Source organism: Sander lucioperca, chromosome 5, assembly GCF_008315115.2.
Source record: "Sander lucioperca isolate FBNREF2018 chromosome 5, SLUC_FBN_1.2, whole genome shotgun sequence".
NCBI lineage: Eukaryota > Metazoa > Chordata > Actinopteri > Perciformes > Percidae > Sander > Sander lucioperca.
In genome coordinates, this window is record NC_050177.1 from 20,292,767 (window position 1) to 20,312,248 (window position 19,482).

Here is a 19,482-nt window from a genome sequence, read left to right on the forward strand (position 1 = left end):
CCAACCAATCAGCCATTTAAAAAGTAAAAGGGAAGATCATTCATTCAGCCATCATTGTGGCCCTGCCTCTATCCATTTTTAGTAGCTGCTGAGGTGCAGTGTAGACAGAAAGGAAGAAAGCGTTTCAACACTGCCTGCAAACCTGAATGATTAAAGGACCTCGGCCACTTGATTTGTGTTCGGTTCGGAGATTCAACATTGTTGCTGTTGAAACACTGTGACTTTGAGTTGGATCCTGAGCTGATGTTTCCTTGTCTGTCTGTCTTAGGGTCCTCTGTCCCTCCTCCCCAGCATGGACAGCTCTTCTGTGAAAGCAGCCATGGCGAGTTACACTGTGTATTAACCAAGCAAATTTCCCTGCAAGAATCAATACATTCTCACTCGCTGACTCATCACCTGCTCATAACTCTCTTGCACAAACAACAGGTCCAGTTCGATCGGTACTTGTCATCGCCTGACACTCTTGTGATGCCACAGCTCAACTTCCTGCTCAGCGCAGCCATCAAGTGAGTCCCTTTCCCTATTGTTGATAGTAGCTCTCTCCGTTCAGGGAAAATACAGCAAACATGCAACATTCAGGCTTGATGTTAGATGTTTACAACAGCACATTGTGTTTCAGCAGGGTAAAGAGCATGTACAGAGTGATTAAAAATAGAACAGGAGCGTTGGCCTAATAATGTTCAACATTCATTAGTTTCCCAGATGTAATACGATCATTACTGCATTCCAAACAAAACACTCGACTACAGTAAATGCATGGCGAGTTTGGATGCTAAATTGCCAAAGCCGCCGACACACTGAGAGAGTGGTCGGCCAGACTGCCTGTATTTGTCTTACTGATCAGAAAATGCACATGCTTTTAGCTCAATCCAGCTGCTACATTGGAGGGCTCTTTCTGTGAGTCACGTTTACTGGGAAGTGCAGCAGGCTTGAGGAGCACTCTGTACCTCAGGTTAATGTTCTCTATTAATGGACATGGGAGGACTGATGGGCAGGACGCCATTAATTAGCTTCTGGTCCATTTCTCACTCACACTCGTTCCCTCCTCTCCTTCCTCCTCCATCTCTCTCTCTCTCTCTCTCTCTCTCTCTCTCTCTCTCTCTCTCTCTCTCTCTCCTGCTAACTCTCTCTCCTGCTATCTCTCAAGTCTGCTTTTCTGCTCACCTAAATACACAAAAACACCCGCCAGCACTCTGAAAACACTCCTGGAGTGCACAAATAATGGGAATGCACTTTTCAGACTCCCATTGTTTCACATTTCGTGTTAGTGCACTTGGTATGGAGCAAGGTGGTATACACAGCACTATGGTTCGGTGTTCTCTGTGGGCCAATTAAAAATATGGATCTCAAGAGCCTGAGTTGGATACAACCGAGGCGCTCCCACTGTGTCCTTGAGTCATCTCGCTGGGCTCTTTGGTCCGACTGTTGTATCCTCCATTTGTACTCCACTAGAAGTACATAATGTCCTTCAGTCAACGGTACATGTTGAGATTTTTATGGCAAATTAATTAGAGGAAAAAAACCGTACATAAGAACTAAAATGATAGACAAAAATCCAAAGAAGAGAAGATAGGTGGTTTCTAATTAGATTTTTTTATAACAATGAGAAAGAAAATCGTGCCGCAACTGCCGTGTTTTGTCCAACCAACAGCCCAAATAGATCAAATTTACTATAATATAATATAACAAGCGATGCAGCTGATTCTCACATTTGAGAACATGAAACCATGAAATGTTTGGCATTTTTGCTTGAAAAATGACTAAAACGATAATCAAAATAGTTGCTAAGTAGTTTTCTTTCGATTGACGTATTGTTGCAGCTCTAAAGGAAAACAAAAAAATAACACTGTACGATTAATAGATGCCTCTAATATGATTAGAGGGAATACAATATTCTTATTCGAAGAGTCTTTTCTTTGCTGAATCAGTATATAATGCTGCTGTGGCTGACAGCTGATGCTTATGCATTTATGCTGTAATGTGTATCCATAGATGGCAGTGTGCACCACATACTGCCACTCATTGTTTTGACACAGGGGGCACACAATGGTCACTGAACAAAACAAAAACAGCAATTAGGACAAATTCTTACTCATGGCTAATTTATTCAGCTCTTGATCAGTGACTAATCACGGCATAGCTCTGTATGTCTGATTTAGACCTGAAATGTTGAAATGTAAAAAAAAAAAAAGGTATAAAAATGTAGAGTTGTATCTGTTTGTGCAGGGAGCAGATTTTCCGTCAGTCCACAGAGCTGGTGTGCAGAGCCTATGGGGAGGTTTACAGCGCGCTGACCAGCCCAGCTAACGGCTACAAAGACCCTGAGAACCTGCTACCCCGATCACCTCAGCAGGTTCAGGCCTTGCTGTCCTGAGAGACACTTCTGTCACACCTGGTTGATCTCAAAAGCACGAGGTGAGCCCCAGTGAAGGACAGCCTGCAGGTTATTTAAAGAGCTGTGTAATTTGTACAGCATAATACCACAGATGTATATAAAAGTAGTTGTTAAGGTGCAGTTCTTTGTGGGAAATGGGGGCTGTGGGTCGCTGACCTCAGAGAGAGACACTCCTGGAGGAAAGAACATTATATGAATATGATCCATTTACTTTCACTGCTGCAGACAGTCGACTTGTTTTTCTCTCTGTAAAGCACGTTTCCTTTTTTTCTGTCTGATTTCCCACCATGTACTCTACCATGTCCATAATTGTACAAAACAATGTCTTTTTTGTTTTTATGAAAACATTGAACATTATATAAATCAAAAGGATACACTTAATTTTTAAGAGACTCGTCTTATTTTTCCACACTTTAGAGTGGTCAGGAAAAATCCCGGCACAATGTTAAGAGGAACCTCAAGAAGCTTCAGCACCAGCGTTGTTTACTTTCATCTCAACTGTTTTGAATTGTAGGGACACAATGGAAAATCTGTTTTACCATCTCGCTTGGCTTTAAAAAACAATGTCTACCATGCTGACTAAGATGCATAAATCAGACTAGAATAATACTGGATTTAATCATTTACCATACATTCTACCTTTAAATAAACTATGACCATATAAAACACATTATGTTGTATTAAATAGGTGGAGAAATAAATGATGTATTCTCCAGTAGTGCCACATTAAAGGACAAATCCGGCACAAAATGAACCTAGGGGTTAATAACACGTGTCTGAGTCGACCGTTCTCTGGGATATGTTTTCATGCTAATCGATGTGACCAGTTTTAGCGCAAACCGCTAATTAGCTTATAACGCTAGTCGTCGAGGCAGAGGGTAAAGTAAAAAGACGACCAAACGCCGTGTTTGAGCTATGTTACTGGTTACTGGTTACACGGCGTTCGACTGGTCGTGACTGTTTTCCCAAGATGGCGCCCGCCTGTCTACGTGAACGGTACTGTCTTTCTAAACTATCTTTTTAATAAACTGTCTGTACACTTACAAAGTTCTCAATGCTTCGGTTTACATGTAGGGACCCTCATTATGCTACCGTGGAAGTGTGGTGCTATTTTGAGCCTTGTTAGTGGTATAGAAATAGTGATTTCTTTTTACTTTACCCTCTGCCCTGACGACTAGCTTTATAAGCATTGACATATATAAAATGGACCAACAGATCCCGTTGCTCTGGACGGAGACCAGTGAAGGATATTAGAAGCACTTTTCCGGTGATGGCTGAGCGTTACTGAGCAGCCTCCAACTGAGAAAGACGACGTAAATGTGACATGAGAAACCTGTCTGAAAGTTGTAAGTCTTCTGGTAGCTGTGCCAAGAGAAATCTCAATCATTCCCAATTTTGCAGAGACGGAGAGCGTAGGTATATGTAAGGAGATAACATAGGCACAGGCTAACTAAAATGCTAGTTAACATTAGTAATTAAACTTAAACAGCTAATGTGAATCGAAACTGCCTGCGAGCTTCTCCTGTACTGTACGGTATACATTGTTGTGTTTCTTTAGAAATAAACAATGGACAAATAGTCTTCAAACGCTTCAGATGTAAAGTTATTCGCTGTCAAAGTGGCGCCAAAATGAATGGCAGTCAATGGAATGCTAACGGGAGGTGATGGCTTGTTAGCATCAAAATGGCACCATAGGAGCTACCCGTTCCGGGGAGAGGCTTACCCCCTTGGTTATAAGCTAATTAGCGGTTTGCACTAAAACTGGTCACATTCGATTAGCATGAAAACATATCCCAGAGAACTGAACTAACTAACTTTCTCACAATGTTCTGTCTTTTGGACCCAATATACCTTCTAGTCGTTTATGTTTTGATATTTTAACTGATGTTTTAATATATGAAAAAGTTTTCTCTATATAATGCAGTGGTACCTGTAATAAAGGAATGTAGCATTGTCGATTGCTCGTTTTAAATGAAATGCATGCATAAAAGATTTAAAACGGCTTTGGTTTCACGAGGACAATCTCCAGCTTTCATCAGTTTAGATCTTTAGATCTATCCAAAAGCAATTATTTGCTATATTATCTTTAAAGTAACCACACTCTTAAGTTATTTCTAAATACACATACAGTTGATCCCAAAGTGTGGTATTTTTTCATCTCTCAAAATAGTCCAAAATGGACTGTTGTGACATGATGGCGTTTAATATCACATCAGGCCACATAATCCCCAATAAAGCACAACTGAAACAGTAAAGATAAGTAAATATTGATCCAGTCTGTTGTTATGGTATCTGGCCTGAGAGGCAGCATTTCATTTCTGATATCTGACATCAAGGTTCATGGCAACAGGCAGATCTTTTCAGCGCTGCCAGCAATGAGACCCAGGATTTCCCCAGCTCACCGGATGTTACTCAGATATCATTGGCCAGGACATTGAGTACTAGGAATAAATGGAATACCACAAAGTTCAGCATCTGGACGGCGTTTCTTAAGTCCTTTAAATAGACCAGCTCTGTCTCTCTTCCAGTTCTGCTTGGCTCCGGTCGGATACAAGCTGGATTCTTGAGTGTTTTTACACAGCACTCTTTGGCAGAAAGTGGGATGATGTTTGAGATGCAGGATTACTGAATAACATATTGTCCATGTGTAACAATACACACAGTACACGCCCTCACTTACTCAGCTTCACATCGGTTGTGTGTGAATACATGTGGCCTTCACAGTTCAGCACGTGAGAGCTTTTTTTTTCCCCCCTGCCGGTGGCTGTATTAATGACTTAGCAGATGTGAGATGTGATGGAGTCACCACTTAGAGGCAGGTAGTGGTGAGCAGGGTGGCAAACATTCATCCCATCATCCGCTCCATATGACAGCGGTCACCAAGCGTTTGCCTGCTGAAGCATGAGACCAGCAGGAATCTAGGTTAAAGGATAATATTGAGTTTTTTTTTTCCCCCTCCCTCTCGCTCCAGTGACTGATGATTAATGTCAGTCCAGAGCTAACAACTTGAGTCTTATCTATTGCCTCAGCAGAAAGGGTGAAAGGAAAAATGACTCAAAGAAATGCACAGCTTACTGCACACTTACTGAACTAATGCTGCTCTTTCTCTCTGTTCAGGCTTAGAAATGTCATGAGTTGCTCCCTCGCATTAGAAATGAATCATCAGCTCCTTAAAGTAGGATTTGGTAACTAGTTGAACAAGAGGAATAAGGAGGTTATGTGTCACAATATAGTGATGCTGTTCTAATGTGTTGCATTGAAGACACAATTCAATTCAGGACAGATGTGGGAAGAGCTACTTTTTTACATATCAGTCACAACAACACATCAGTCATTGTACTAAAACAAAATCGTGTTGTGTCTATTGCTCCATCAGAATTTCTTTCTGTAAATTAAATACACTGCTTACATATACTAAAATGTAATTTCTATTTTAATGGCCACAGTGATAAGCATAACTATATTAACTGAATGGACTAATGCCCCTAGAGCCCAGGTCAACTGTCACTGCCGTTAACTCCCATCTTCCATAGTTAACTCTCTGAGTTACCTCTCTCTGTGTTTGGACAATATATTTTTTTAAACTAGTTCTGATCAAACATGACCCGACCCTAAGAAGTAGAATGGACAGAATATTAAAAATGAAATATTGGGGCGACCTCTAGCTCACCCAGTCCTGCAGCGGCTGCAGGGTTCGAATCCGACCTGCTGCCCTTTGCTGCGTGTCAGCCCCCATCTCTCTCCCCCTTTCATGTTTATCCACTTTCAAATAAAGGGAAACGTCCCAAAAAAAAAATAATAAAAAAATAAAAAATGAAATATTAAATTTTTTATATAAAACAAATAGGTCAGTACTAGTCTGGATCAACAGAAGTACCTTTCCAAGATAATTGCCTGACATCCGGGGCGTGGCTCACACACCGGATGTCCCCCACCTTCCTCTCTCTGTGTGTTGCTGTTCTCAAAATCCCTCCGCTACGGGAAACAACAACCTTCGAGCTAGCAAGCTACACACTGAAAATGGCAAGTTTTAAAGAAAATTTGGATTGTCCAACAAGGCAGGCCTGAGGCCAAAGATTCTTTCAGGGAATCATTGTAAAGATTTACAAAGAATATGTTTACAGCATTTCCTCTCTAACTGGGGCATTTTGGGACCTATTGGTGGGATTGCTGTGGACAAAGTCCACACAGCGATACACTGGTAAGAGCATATTACGTTTAAAGGTGCTCTAAGTGATGCCACGCGTTTTTTAGGCTACAATATTTTTTGTCACATACAGCAAACATCTCCTCACTATCCGCTAGCTGCCTGTCCCCTGAATACACTGTAAAAAAAAAACAAAAAAAAACACTGTCTCTGTAGACAGCCCAGGCTCCACAAACGGCAACAAAAACAAACTGTGCCAACCTGCACCACCAAACATAACAAACAGTCTTCCAGCGTTCCAGCCAATAACCGACAAGAAGGATTTGGGGGTGTGGGTTGGGGGGTTAGTGCGCAGAAGGGAGGGGACGGGATGAGGAGGGAGGGACGAGCTAGCCTCCATTTTGTTTGACAATATTTCGAAACGTCAACAAGAAGTGACGTCACCCAACATCGCTTAGAGCACCTTTAACCATGTATTCAGCTACTTTAAATAGCTCACGTTACTGTATTGTTTCAACAGTTAAACTGCATTTAATACTGTATGTGGCCTTTTCTTCTCCTATCAAGGAATTAATGTATGTGTGCTGCAGCCAGACCTTACTCCACAGCACTGTGGAGATAGGTCTGGCACTGTGAGACTAGGTCAATACAAACTCCAAACTGGTTACCCCAGATGGACTAAAATGATAACAGCAGGGGATTTGGAACATGCTGAGCCTAGAAATAAACTTTATAACTGCTGGTGTGTTTCTTTACCAGTGAGTAACACTCCAGGTAAAATGCCTTCTTCTACCTTCCAGCTCTAATCTTCCCACGCAGATAACATTATCTCCGAAAGGAAGTCGTTAAGAAATGAATGACGAAATAATGGACTTTGTGCCACTAAACTACAAAGTAAGACCACTGTAATGTGTACAATATAAACATGTCATTTCACGAACTGTGCTGTACTTGCAGATTATGGACAGTTACATCATGCCCTAACAAACATTGAACACAAATCTAATAATCTAATGTATGTATATGTCATTATGTGTAATGTGGTCTTAGTTTAATACTTGCAGGATGCTTTGTTTCTGAATTTCATCACCTAACCAAATTCTTGGTTTGAATTGAGCCACTCATCCCCCTCACCCCTAACATACTTTATTAAGCCCGGTAGAATAGAGACATAATTTATGTAACTATTATGCTCTCCATGCTTTGTGCACTAGCTGCTTCAAGCATGGGGCTTGCTCATCCATCTTATTATGAAGATCAAATATCTCCTGCCTCATATCATTACAACTCATAATTATTTCTCCACATTGCTTTTATTATTGGGAAAGGTTACCTCGTGTCAAAGCTCTCTTTGGAAGCTATTATGTAATTTGTCTATTAGCACAGGAAGGGGGACACTGTGAAGTACTGACCTGAAACAGTAGTGTGCGGTAATTAATTTTCTTTTTCTGATTCTCTGCTGTTCCCGTCACCATAACGCTGGGCTTGAGAAACTTCAAAACTACCTCATAAGTCAGCATTTGCAGCTTGTGATTTTGGCACATAGTTATTAATGCATGTCCATCTGGCATTGCTATTGACAGGCATACTCCCTGGCTGACCAGATGCTTGTCCAGGTGGCCTGATAAACAGAGCATATCAGAGACACTAACAGCACAGTGTTTGGTTAGTTGTGGGATGAGAGGAGAGCGCAGAGATGACTGGCTCTCTCCTGCCAAAGATTAGCCAATGATGGAGCTGCATTGCCCTCACGCTGTTGGAAAAGGTTGGACCCCCCGATGGTGCCCCAGAATGCTTGTACAGTATTGCGTGTGGCTGTGATACTTCATTGTGTAAGCTTTTCCTCCCAGCAGAAACATTTGTTTGCTTTTGCCGGTATGAACACTTTGTACCGAGTCCTGGGGCCGAGCATAAGCATGTTCAGTGATTTCTGAATTGTTTCACTAATGACCAGATCTGTCCTGTGTTGTTGTATTTTAGTCACCCATGAAAAATCTCCCTTGTCTTTTTTTTCAGCATGAACCTGATATATTTTGTGTGTCACAAAAGAGAGATTTTTGGATTAAACTATAAAGATTTATTGAAATGTGACACGTGTATTCACATCACTTGTAGATTGTTTACTATAATAAATTCTGAGAATTTTAGAATGTTTTTTTTTTTTTTTGGGCCAAACCTTGGTCACCAGGTTTGCCACCGGCACGCGACCAAACCCATAAACCTGACACGCAGAGAGATCTATTCACACTAACAGAATAGAGAACAAGAACATGTAACAAATTCAGCATGACTAATGCCTCTGTGAGTAATCCAACATGCTGTCAATCATTACTCACACAGAGAGCGCTGTCTCCGCTCTCATTGGTCTGAATGTGGACCTGCTGTGTGCTTCTTCAAAGCACAGTCCCGTGACTCCCATCGCAAGGCGAAAGACCCAGGGCCGAGCTGTGTTGGGTGCAGCGGAGGAAGAAAGGCAGTGATTATATGGACAGGGGTTGTTCTTGTCGCCGTGGTCACGGCCAAAGACCCGCTCACCCCACTTTCATGTGTCCCTGCTCAGGGTCAGTAAACAAAGATGGCTGTGAGCATTAACTATAGCTGCATTACACACGGCTGTGTTATGACGCCAGAGTGCCTGGAAGGTGATGCAACGGTAGGAGGCTGTGATCCAGTCAAAGGCGGCAACATCCGCACTGGTTCTGCACTAAGATGGCACCGCGTGCAGATGCAGCAGCCCAGTGCTCTTCAAGTTTGAGCAGCTTTTTTTGAAACGAACATCAGCAGCATATGTACAGTACACTAAAACTGAGATTTAAATGTTCTATTTTGTTGTTATTTTATATTTTACAGTTAAAGTGTTCATATTGTGCTCATTTTCAGGTTCATAATTGTATTTAGAGGTTGTATCAGAATAGGTTTACATGGTTTAATTTAAAAAAAACAAAAAACATATTTGTTGTACTGCACATTGCTGCAGCTCCTCTTTTCACCCTGTGTGTTGAGCTCTCTGTTTTAGCTACAGAGTGAGACATCTCACTTCTGTTCCATCTTTGTTGGGAGTCGCACATGCTCAGTAAGTACAGCTAGCTAGTCGCTTGCAGAGTATGAGGGCGTGCCACGCTAGCAGCTAGGCGAGCATTATAACGTGTGTTACAAAGTGACGACCGTTTGTCATAGAGCTGTTTGGAGCAGTTTGTGAACAGTGTTTTCTGTTGGAGATGGTAAGTCCCTTTGGGGTGGACTTTGGGCTTTTTCACTTAGTAAACCTATAACGTGCACAAAAAAGATATATAACACAAAGTAACGGGGAAAAGCCAAAAAGCATAATATGAGCACTTTAAATGTTCTATTTTGTTGTTTTATATTTTACTATTTAAATTTCATATTTCTGTTTGTCTGTCCTATTGAGAGCTGCTTAACTCTGTTACGTTGTTGAAAACGATGACAAAAAAGATCTATTCTATTCCATCCATGGTCGTTCCATCTGTATCTCATCCTCAGATCAGTAACACTGCCTTTTGTATATGTAAGGTAAACTGATGAGGTCAATGATTTAGCGGTGTTATATCTTTCTTAAATTATTTTTCAGGATTGACCCAAAACATTTTTTTTTGGAGCACCCTAGAACAAGTAGCTTTCACACACCCAATGGCATTTCTCTGTAGCTCAAAATCCTTAAAATATAAACATATATGCAGGGTTCACAGTGAACTTTTTCGTCCAACAGCAAAACGGCTAGTCAATGTTCAGCTTTTACCAGCCGCTCAGTAGATTAGAATACCTAAACTTGCGTATCGGCCGATACCTAGTACTGATCCGATACCAGCGTGTCATACATTTTACTATGATTTAACAGCTGCATACTACTATCCCTGAATGGATGTGATATGATTTCCATCTTTGTTGTATGGCCTTGGCTCAGGTTAAACTTTTTGTGAAACATGAACAAACACAAACAATGAACGCCATAGAACGTTCTTTTATTATCCGGTTTGACAGTGAGTCTTAACGGAGAAAGAACATATATAAACTACGTTAAAGTAGTATTTCTTCGGGTCTAAATTACGCTGTATGGGATGGCTACATAAACTCCAGTACTTGCCGTGACCAGCATTTTAGGCAGCATCGGAGGCTTTTCCCGATGCTGGTATCGAAACATCTCCAGTATTTACTGACGTATTTTATGTTGTAGAGAAAAAAGTAGGAAATCTCTTAACTTGTGTTAACCACAGACCCTATTTCAGGCATCTAACCATTCAAAAAACCCATTGACTTCGAGACAAGGGAACCAGAAGTGCAGAAATGCAAACTCATTTCTGGATTATAAAACTCATTCCTGCAGTACTCTTGTGGTGTAAAACTTTAATGACACTTATTTTGGATATTGTGATGCCCCTCCCTCTGTCTTGGAGGCTGTCCTTGACAACCTCAGAAGTCCATTAGCTGACATGGGAGGGTCGTCAGCTGATTAGGCGACCATGGGCCTTTAGGCTATCAAAGCTGGGCCATGTGTTCATTCTGGCTCTCCCTTCCTACAGCTGACATCCACCCTACATCATTATTGTTTTGCGCCTTCAACACCTCCACAGCACACAACACACATCCATGCGCTGCTTTCATTGCTGTAATCTACCCAATCCATTGTTGGTTTTAAACCTTAGTTTAATCAATTATGTTGATTTTAAGTAAATCCCTTGCATGGACTCCTCCTTCTCACATTCCTTGAGCCAGTTTGTGACAGATATGTATACACATAAACTTTGAAGTTTTCCGACAACACATTGTTATAACTAAACAACATTATAGGTGGATTTCCAAAGATCCCAAAACGACACACACGACCGTTGTATTTACTGCCGTGTGGTGGCAGTTTAATCATGTGACCGTAATCGTGTGACCCTTCTGTTTAACGTAAAGGCCAACGTTTAAACACTTGGCGTTTTTCCATTACATGGTACCTGCTCGCCTCGCCTTGCCTTTTTTGGTTTTCCATTATGAAAAAAAGTCCCTGGTATCTGCTAACACGTTCTTTTTTTAGTATGACCTCCATCGAGTTTCCAAGTGAGCCGAGGCGATACCAAAAGGTGACGTGAAAACCTGCAGACCACTGATTGGTCGGAGAGAATCGTCACTAATCACTGCATCATCATTGCTAGCGACAGACGGCGGTGTCCTGAACAAACCTGCCATTTTTAAATAGTTTAGTCAGCGGTGTTTTTTTTTTTGCTGCCTCTAGCTTCTTTTGAAATTTTTCTCTTCAATGTCGAGAATCAAAAAACAACACACCTTCGACGTTCTGTGTGTGTGTCGCGTTAGGTCACGGCAGTTTCCTGCTGCGTCACTATGACGACCAGCCACGCTCGCCTCAGGCGTGAGGCGGTACTAAATCTGCAATGGAAAATGGAGGACGGGGCACTGCGGTCGAGCCGAGTAGACTAGAGTCGAGCAGGTCCCATGTAATGGAAAAACGGCAATAGTAAACGTGAAACGGAACTAGTTAAGTTTAGGCAACATAAATACTTGGGGTTAGTCAAACATCAGGGATTGGATTAAAATGAGGGAGTTTAGTTGGTTGGATGTCACTGGGATGCAGAGCTAGAGTTCAGTAGGGTGACAGCCGCAGGAAAGAAGCTTCCTCTGAACCTGCTGGTTTGGGTGCAGAGAGACCTGTAGCGCCTCCCGGAGGGGAGTGGGGTGAACAGTCTGTGGTTGGGGTGAGAACAGTCTTTGGTGATGCTGCGCATTGGGCAGTTTTCACCACCCTCTGCAGTGCTTTTCAGTCATGGGCAAAGCCAGCCTGGTCGCACAGAATTCCGTGAAATGATCACGAATTGTTAACAGCGCATTACGTGGTGGTGGCACCGAATGTGTGAAAAATCTGTGTGGCCACCACGGAAAACAATGCCAATGTAAAGTCAATGAGAAGATGACGTAGCATTAGGAGCAACTACGGTAGAAAGTACTATGTAAGGCCGAAATTCCGCGTAAGGAGGTTGGTTGGGGTGGTGGATGGGTCAAACACAGGACTTGCACCCAGGAGACCAGGGTTCGTGTCCCGCACGTCAAGTTTCCTAAAGTTGCTTTCTTCTTTTCCGTCCCGTTCTTCCCGCATGTCACGGAACTGTAAGCCCACCTACGACCTTTTCCTGAACCCAACCGTCCCGTTCTTCCCACGTGTCACGGAACCATAAGCCCACCCATGATCTTTTCCTTAACTTAAGGGGCCGTGTTTATTTCACGGAATTCTTCCGTGGGCCCATCACGAAATGTTTTGCAATTCCGTGAAACTGCCACAGATTTTGAGTTAAGGAGCCGTGTTCATTTCAGGGAATTCTGTGAGATCAGGTTGGAAGAGCAGTTGCCATACCAAACTTTGACACAGTTGGCGAGGATGCTCTCGATGGTGCAGCGGTAGAAGTTCACCAGGATCTGAGGAGACAGGTGGACCTTCTTGAGTCTCCTCAGAAAGAAGGTGAGCTTTCTTGATCAGGATAGAGGTGTTGAGGGTCCAAGAGAGCTCCTCAGAGATCTGGACACCCACAAACTTGAAGCTGGTGACACGCTCCACCTCAGTCCCGTTGATGAGAAATGGGGGGGGGTGTGTGCTAGCTTTGGACTTCCTGAAGTCCACAATGAGCTCTTTGGTCTTCTTGGTGTGGTGTTTTGATCGGTTTGAATTAAGCCATGAATTACACACATGATGTTCGTCAATTTGAAAGTCAAGAAAGTCACAATTTGTCGTAGGTTTGTCGTAGTACCACTTAGTTTTGTGTGAAACCGCTCCGTGAACTACATCTCTCGTCTCCCACTATTTACGTCACCTTACTTGCTGCTCGGCTTTGCTAGCTTAGCTCTGTTTCACAACACGTAACTTTATCTTACCCGATGTGTTCTATCCAGCGTCTTTATCAGCCGAGAAGAGAAAGAACTAGCAAGACCTGCCTCTGTGTGAGTAAGGTTACACCCCGGTACAAAACACACAGACACCTTAGCTTCAGCGAGACGTCACTTATGCGTGAGGTGAGTAGTCTTTCTAATTACATATTTTCACAGTCTTATACTTCAACAGTTTTATGACAAACTGAGACTTTCTTGACGTGCAAAATGATCTTTTTAAATTGACGAACATCATATTGCTCATTTCAAACGTGATCAAATCATTATTTTTCTCTCGTCTTTCACTGCAGTACATATTTGTTCCAAAGTAAGGTCCAGTGGTGGTCCACCGGAAGGGGAGGGACTTTGCCTCTCTATTTCCAAATGACAGTTGACTTTTGGTGTCACATGGCAGACACCACAAGTCAACTGTCATTTGACCCCAGTCTCTGAGTGAAGGTCCTGTTTGTTTGACCTAGCCACAATTTCGCGCTCGTATGCTATGTCATCTCACTTCCTCGTTTGCTCTCGCGATGATTACTACGGCAACGAGAGGTCGCCGCCTAACAAGAAACATAATTGTGGGTTGTCATGCTGCATGCACAATTGATCCATATGGTCGTTTTTTTGGGTAAAGACGGGTTGGGAAATGAATATGAGAGTATTGTGTCATTATTTTTTCTTTCAAAAAGAAAATGCAAGAAAAAAAAGGGAAAACAGTGATACACCTGCTGTGTGTGTGTGTGTGTGTGTGAGAGAGAGAGGTAGGGGTGGTTGCACAGGAACAGCATTAGAGGCCTAAAAGGGGAAGGAGAGAGCCCCAGTTACTGAGTAACCCAGAGCAGCAGTCCCATACTCACCTTTCCCCTAATAGCCTTTCACCTTCCGAACCACGTGAAGTGGGCCTGTATGCTGACTCCCCATAGTGTGCACTCAAACACACACACACACACACACACACACACACCAAAAAGCTTAGCCAGTGACAGAGATTCCCAGCAGCACACACTCACAAGACCATTAAGTAGAGTTTCCCTTGACAGCAGATCAAGCAAAATAGCAGCATCTTAAAGGTGGATTATGTGTGATTTTGACTGTCCCGTAACACAAAATGACCAGAATATACCATGTGTGAAAAGGCTGCCTTTCTCCCTTTTCACTAGGCCCTGTTCCCAACATTAAGACTGTTTGGTGTCTGCTTAATTGTTAATTACACAAGGGCGTAAATCCCAGGGGGGTCGGGGGGGTCAGGACCCCCCCCTTCTAAAGGTTGTCCCCCCCTAGAAATATCATTAAAACAATGCTGTGTATTGTAAATAACATAATGATGTATACTTAAAATATCTGTGTAAGTAGTAAAACAATACAAACCACAAAAAATGCTTTTTAAGTTTAGAAACATTTTGAGTCCCCCCTCCCTTGCCTCACAGTGGTTTGGTCCACTGCATGCTGTACGTTAGGAATCGGATGGATCTGCACAGTCACATCGGTAGTGACAGGAATGTAGCTAGTAAGTAGGCGGTTCAAGGCTATTTTATTCACATTAAACATCGGATGAAGTTGTTCTTTTCTCAAATAGAAATGATGCTGAGTAATTAATGAATTAGTTATGACAAAAAGTTTGCTATGTTAGTGTAATATAATGTAACGTTAGCTAGCTTGTTTAATAGCTTGTTGGATAGAAATGCACCCACTACAACTAACGTTACCACGGCGATAAACCTAACGTTATGTGTGTGAACTGTCAGGGTTAATATTGAAGATCTACAGTTGTGTTTGAAGTGGCTGATCAGTGGGTTTGCTGCAGTTAAATATATATCCTCTGTCCCAGACAAAACCTAATATTTATGCAGAGGACGCAAGATCATTTTATAATTATCATATGACCGCGTGGTGAACCTATGAACCTAATTCATATTTGATGAGCTTTACTAGTGGCTCACTAATTTACATTATGATCAGCTAATTTAACAAGTGTACAAAAGCATTGTATTTCTTTTATATGGGGACACTTTTTCACAATAAGTCATTGTGTTTTAAGGTATTTTTGTGGCTTGTGTACTCATGTCCTCTACGAGTATAATTATGGCTGTATTATTTGTGTCCCCTTCAAAAATTGCTCTTCAGAAATTTTATGTTTATTGCCCCCCCCTACTGTTAGATCAGATTTACGCCCATGTAATTACACTGTTATTTTGTGGGTTATTGTTTTAGTTTGTTACTTTATTATTTGACATAGGCCTGTTTGCAGGTTTTATGGGTTCATAGTGTTTTTCTATGGTTCTGCCTGTGATGTGGGGGGGTAGCTCAGCTTCTCACCAGCTTAATCAAGGAGAGTGGATACAGGTTTGCCTCATGAGGTCTTTTCTGAAGGGAAGGGCTGGGCAATCCTAAGGTGAAAAACAATGGGTAAGATATTTCTGCAGTAAATGACATGTTTATAATATTTGGGGTGCCTATTGCAGTGGGTACACATATATGTATAAATAATAATGTTAGCAGTAATGGATCTATGCAATTGTTTTGAGAAACGTCAGTGTTAATGTTTCTCAGCTCAGGTTAGCTCATATACCTATCATCACCCTATAATCACCTGTGTAGGTGGTATGGTCCAATTAGGCGGGGGGGGGGGGGGCTGAGTTAAAAGAGCATCAGGAGAAGAAACAAGGGTTGGCAGCTTGCTGTGGCAGACCGTTTTGTTTGTTTGCTGTTTTTTTGCCTCAGTTTAATATTCTGTTTTTGTATTTTGGTTTAAGTATGTTTTGGTGGTGTTTTTGTTAATAAATACACGCATTGAGACTCGAAAAGCCTCCTCTCCGGTCGTCATTCATGACACCATGTCTGTTACGATTTGACTTGGTTGTTGGTCAGTACTTATTAAGTACTTATTAAGTTACGTCTTCATCTTTGTACCATATGTGTAATTGTTGACTGGCTCTGTGTGTATTTTTCTTTTTATTTCTTCTGTTCGGGAAGGCAACATGAATTTCGGTGTGAACTCACAAAGTTGCGTCGTATCCTATTATGACTTAAAGTGCTCATATTATGCTCATTTTCAGGTTCATAATTGTATTTAGAGGTTTACATGGTTTAATTTTCAAAAAACACCATATTTTTGTTGTACTGCACATTGCTGCAGCTCCTCTTTTCACCCTGTGTGTTGAGCTCTCTGTTTTAGCTACAGAGTGAGACATCTCACTTCTGTTCCATCTTTGTTGGGAGTTGCACATGTGCAGTAGCTAGGTAAGGACTACTAGCCAGTCAGAAGCAGAGTATGAGGGCGTGCCATTCTAGCAGCTAGGCGAGCATTATAACGTGTGTTACAAAGTGACCACGTTTGTCTCTGAAGTAAAGGCTGGACTACAATAGAGCTGTTTGGAGCAGTTTGTGATCAGTGTTTTCTGTTGGAGATGGTAAGTCCCTTTGGGGTGGACTTTGGGCTTTTTCACTTTGTATACCTATTACATGTACAAAAAAAGATATATAACACAATAAAGGAAAGGGAAAAAGCCAAAAAGCATAATATGAGCACTTTAACACTTGCCTCACTGTGCTGAGATTTAGAACTCACTTTCACACGCTTAAGGGCCCTGACACACCAAACTATCGGGTGCCGTTGGGCCATGTGTGGTCCACTGTAGTGTAGGGGCCATTCGACAGATTGAACGTTTTGTATTGACGTTGGAGGCAGCTAGCATTCAGCCAGATTCATGCCAGATGGTTTTTATAACACAAAGCCATGTGAGTCATTGGAAACTGTTTGTAAAAGGGCAGGCGCTTTCAGAAAATACCTGGCAGATGATTAGATGAACCATCTGTCTATCACGTCCGCCATTGTTGTTTTGAATGAACAGTCGCGGCCGTCACACACACCTAAACCCCTGGCGCCCGTAGCTGCCAGTAGGCCATGGATTGGTTCAGTCCGCTGCTGACACAAACGTATTACTTTAAGCCTGACAACATGGATTTTTGTGTGATATGTGACCTCGCGATTCTCACGTGACCTTGTGATGTCACGAGAATTCAGCTGCCGTGCAAGGTAAGCTGGCGTCAGCATTTAGTCAGGTTTCTCCATGTTACGCCATAACCTTTACTTTGGGCTGACAACACAAAGCAAAACTTTATGTTGCCAGATTCATCTTTTTATCCAGACTGATCTCATGAAGTGGCGTATGTATGACATGCCAATTCGTATGCCATTATTGGCGTGTTATGAAGACGCACACTCGCTTTTTAGCCTGTTTATCAACGCCGTTTGTCCTCCATTGACCTACGTTACCTTGCGATTGCGTGTGAATTGACGCCGTAGTGAGTTGTATGAAAGGGCAAAAATCCGCAGGAGAGCGGGGATCGTTTCCTTCGTGACCAGCGTGTGACGTTTCCTTTCCACGTTTGTTCTTTTCCTAAACCCAACAACGTGCTTAATCCTAACCGGTTCTTCTTTTCCTAAACCCAACCACGTTCTTCTTTTCCTAAACCTAACCGTAGCCTCGCGATAACGCGTAGCCTCACAAGTCGCGATAATACGCCACTTGGCTTTAGGAAAGTGGTGTGTATGTTTACGCGAAGTCATGATGTCATGTTGTTTTTATCAGATGGATTCACAATTTCTATTCTGAGCACATGACGAGATAATCTGATTCACTGTGGTTTGCTAGTGTGTTTGTTTATCTCTGCAATGTTTTTTGGAGGACCCGTGCAGACTACAGACTAGGGCTGGCTGTGGCTCAGGTGGTAAGAGCAGTCGGCTACCTATTGGAAGGTTGGTGGTTCGATCCCTGACCCTGCAGTTCCATGTCAAAGTGTCCTTGGGCAAGACACTGAAGCCCCAAATTTCCCCTGATGCTGCACCATGAGTGTGAATGTTGCTCTGATGAGCAGGTGCCACCTTGTATGGCAGCCTCGGCCACCAGCGTATGAATGGTGAATGGTTCCTGTACTATGAAAGCGCTTTGAGTAGACTAGAAAAGCGCTATATAAATACAGTCCATTTACATTAGTTATTTCCTCTCGTGCAGGCAAGGAACGTATATGCTATGCATGTCGGCAGTAAATGGAAGTCGGCTGTAGCATTTGCTGTGTGCCCCAGTGCAACTTTTAACAGAAGCAATGAGGCGATGCATCCGTCGGTCTTTGCGAGCGATCGTTCTTTCAGGTTGGCTGACGGATTGCCAGGAGTGTCCAAAATCACAAAACATTACAGCTATGAATGTTAACAAACCTGACAAAGCAGGTTTATCACTCCAGTGAGTGCGTTCCTATATTGTTGTATCTTCTTCACTTTGTAATGGATTTTCTAATTAGCTAGGAAACTTAATATTTCTGAACACATCACTTAATTATTTGCTTCACTTACAGGCCTCCGGAACAGAATGGTGCTCTTGCAAAGTCATTAGTCACTGGTAAAGTTTCAAAAAGGCTTATGCTGCTTGAAAGTAAGGCACAAGTGAACTTTGTGGAGCATAAACTACAGTTGACTACGGCTGTCTGGAGAAGTGTGTGGGAATGCGTGCACCACTGTGTCAGCAGAAAGCCACTCCTTCCCATTGTAGCGGCTGAATGAGTAAGATGTCAATGGAAAGTATGAGTCACTAGACCTACAACTCACAACAATAATATTTAGCATGAGCAGGGAACTCTGAGTAGTCTGCAGAAGGTAGATTGGTGATTAGTGGCTTTGTACGCAGACTGGGAGTGGCTGTAGCAAAACTGCTGGCCTGACATCATTAATCCATCCCAGCCCACACACTCCATGCTAGACTGGTAAGGGAGGTACCGGCTGAGAGACGGGCTGCTAATTCAGTCCCGGGTGAGGAGCAGAACTAGTGTGAACCAGATCAGCCACACTGAAACTTTCGCCTGTTCCCTCATCATATGGGTGCGACTAGGAGTTTTTCTGGTAATGCCCTGTCTCAGAGAAAAAAAAGGTGTGCTTTCTCACACTACAGAGTACATTATTCCATGTCATCGCAAACATGTTTTGCAAGTATTGAATGAGTAATGAATAAAAAATGTGTTATGTCAAAAATACACTAGACATATGTAAAATCGTAGCTTAAGTATA

The 19,482-nt window shown here is 42.4% G+C and overlaps 1 protein-coding gene and 1 long non-coding RNA gene across 2 annotated transcripts in view; one reads left to right on the forward strand and one right to left on the reverse strand.

The window, feature by feature from the left end:
* cog6 (component of oligomeric golgi complex 6) overlaps positions 1–2,956 on the forward strand; it is a 33,653-nt gene extending 30,697 nt beyond the window's left edge. The window contains exons 17-19 of the mRNA XM_031297491.2: positions 269–322; positions 427–506; positions 2,227–2,956. Of these exons, the coding sequence (XP_031153351.1) occupies positions 269–322; positions 427–506; positions 2,227–2,374 (282 nt within the window). The 3' untranslated portion in view covers positions 2,375–2,956. The remainder of the gene's footprint in view (positions 1–268; positions 323–426; positions 507–2,226) is intronic.
* A 9,674-nt stretch (positions 2,957–12,630) lies between these two features.
* LOC118495031 lies at positions 12,631–12,798 on the reverse strand. The gene is made up of 2 exons (XR_004897319.1): positions 12,740–12,798; positions 12,631–12,675 (listed from the first exon to the last, which is right to left on the reverse strand). It is a non-coding gene; the product is annotated as an uncharacterized LOC118495031 (long non-coding RNA).
* Positions 12,799–19,482: the final 6,684 nt, after the last annotated feature.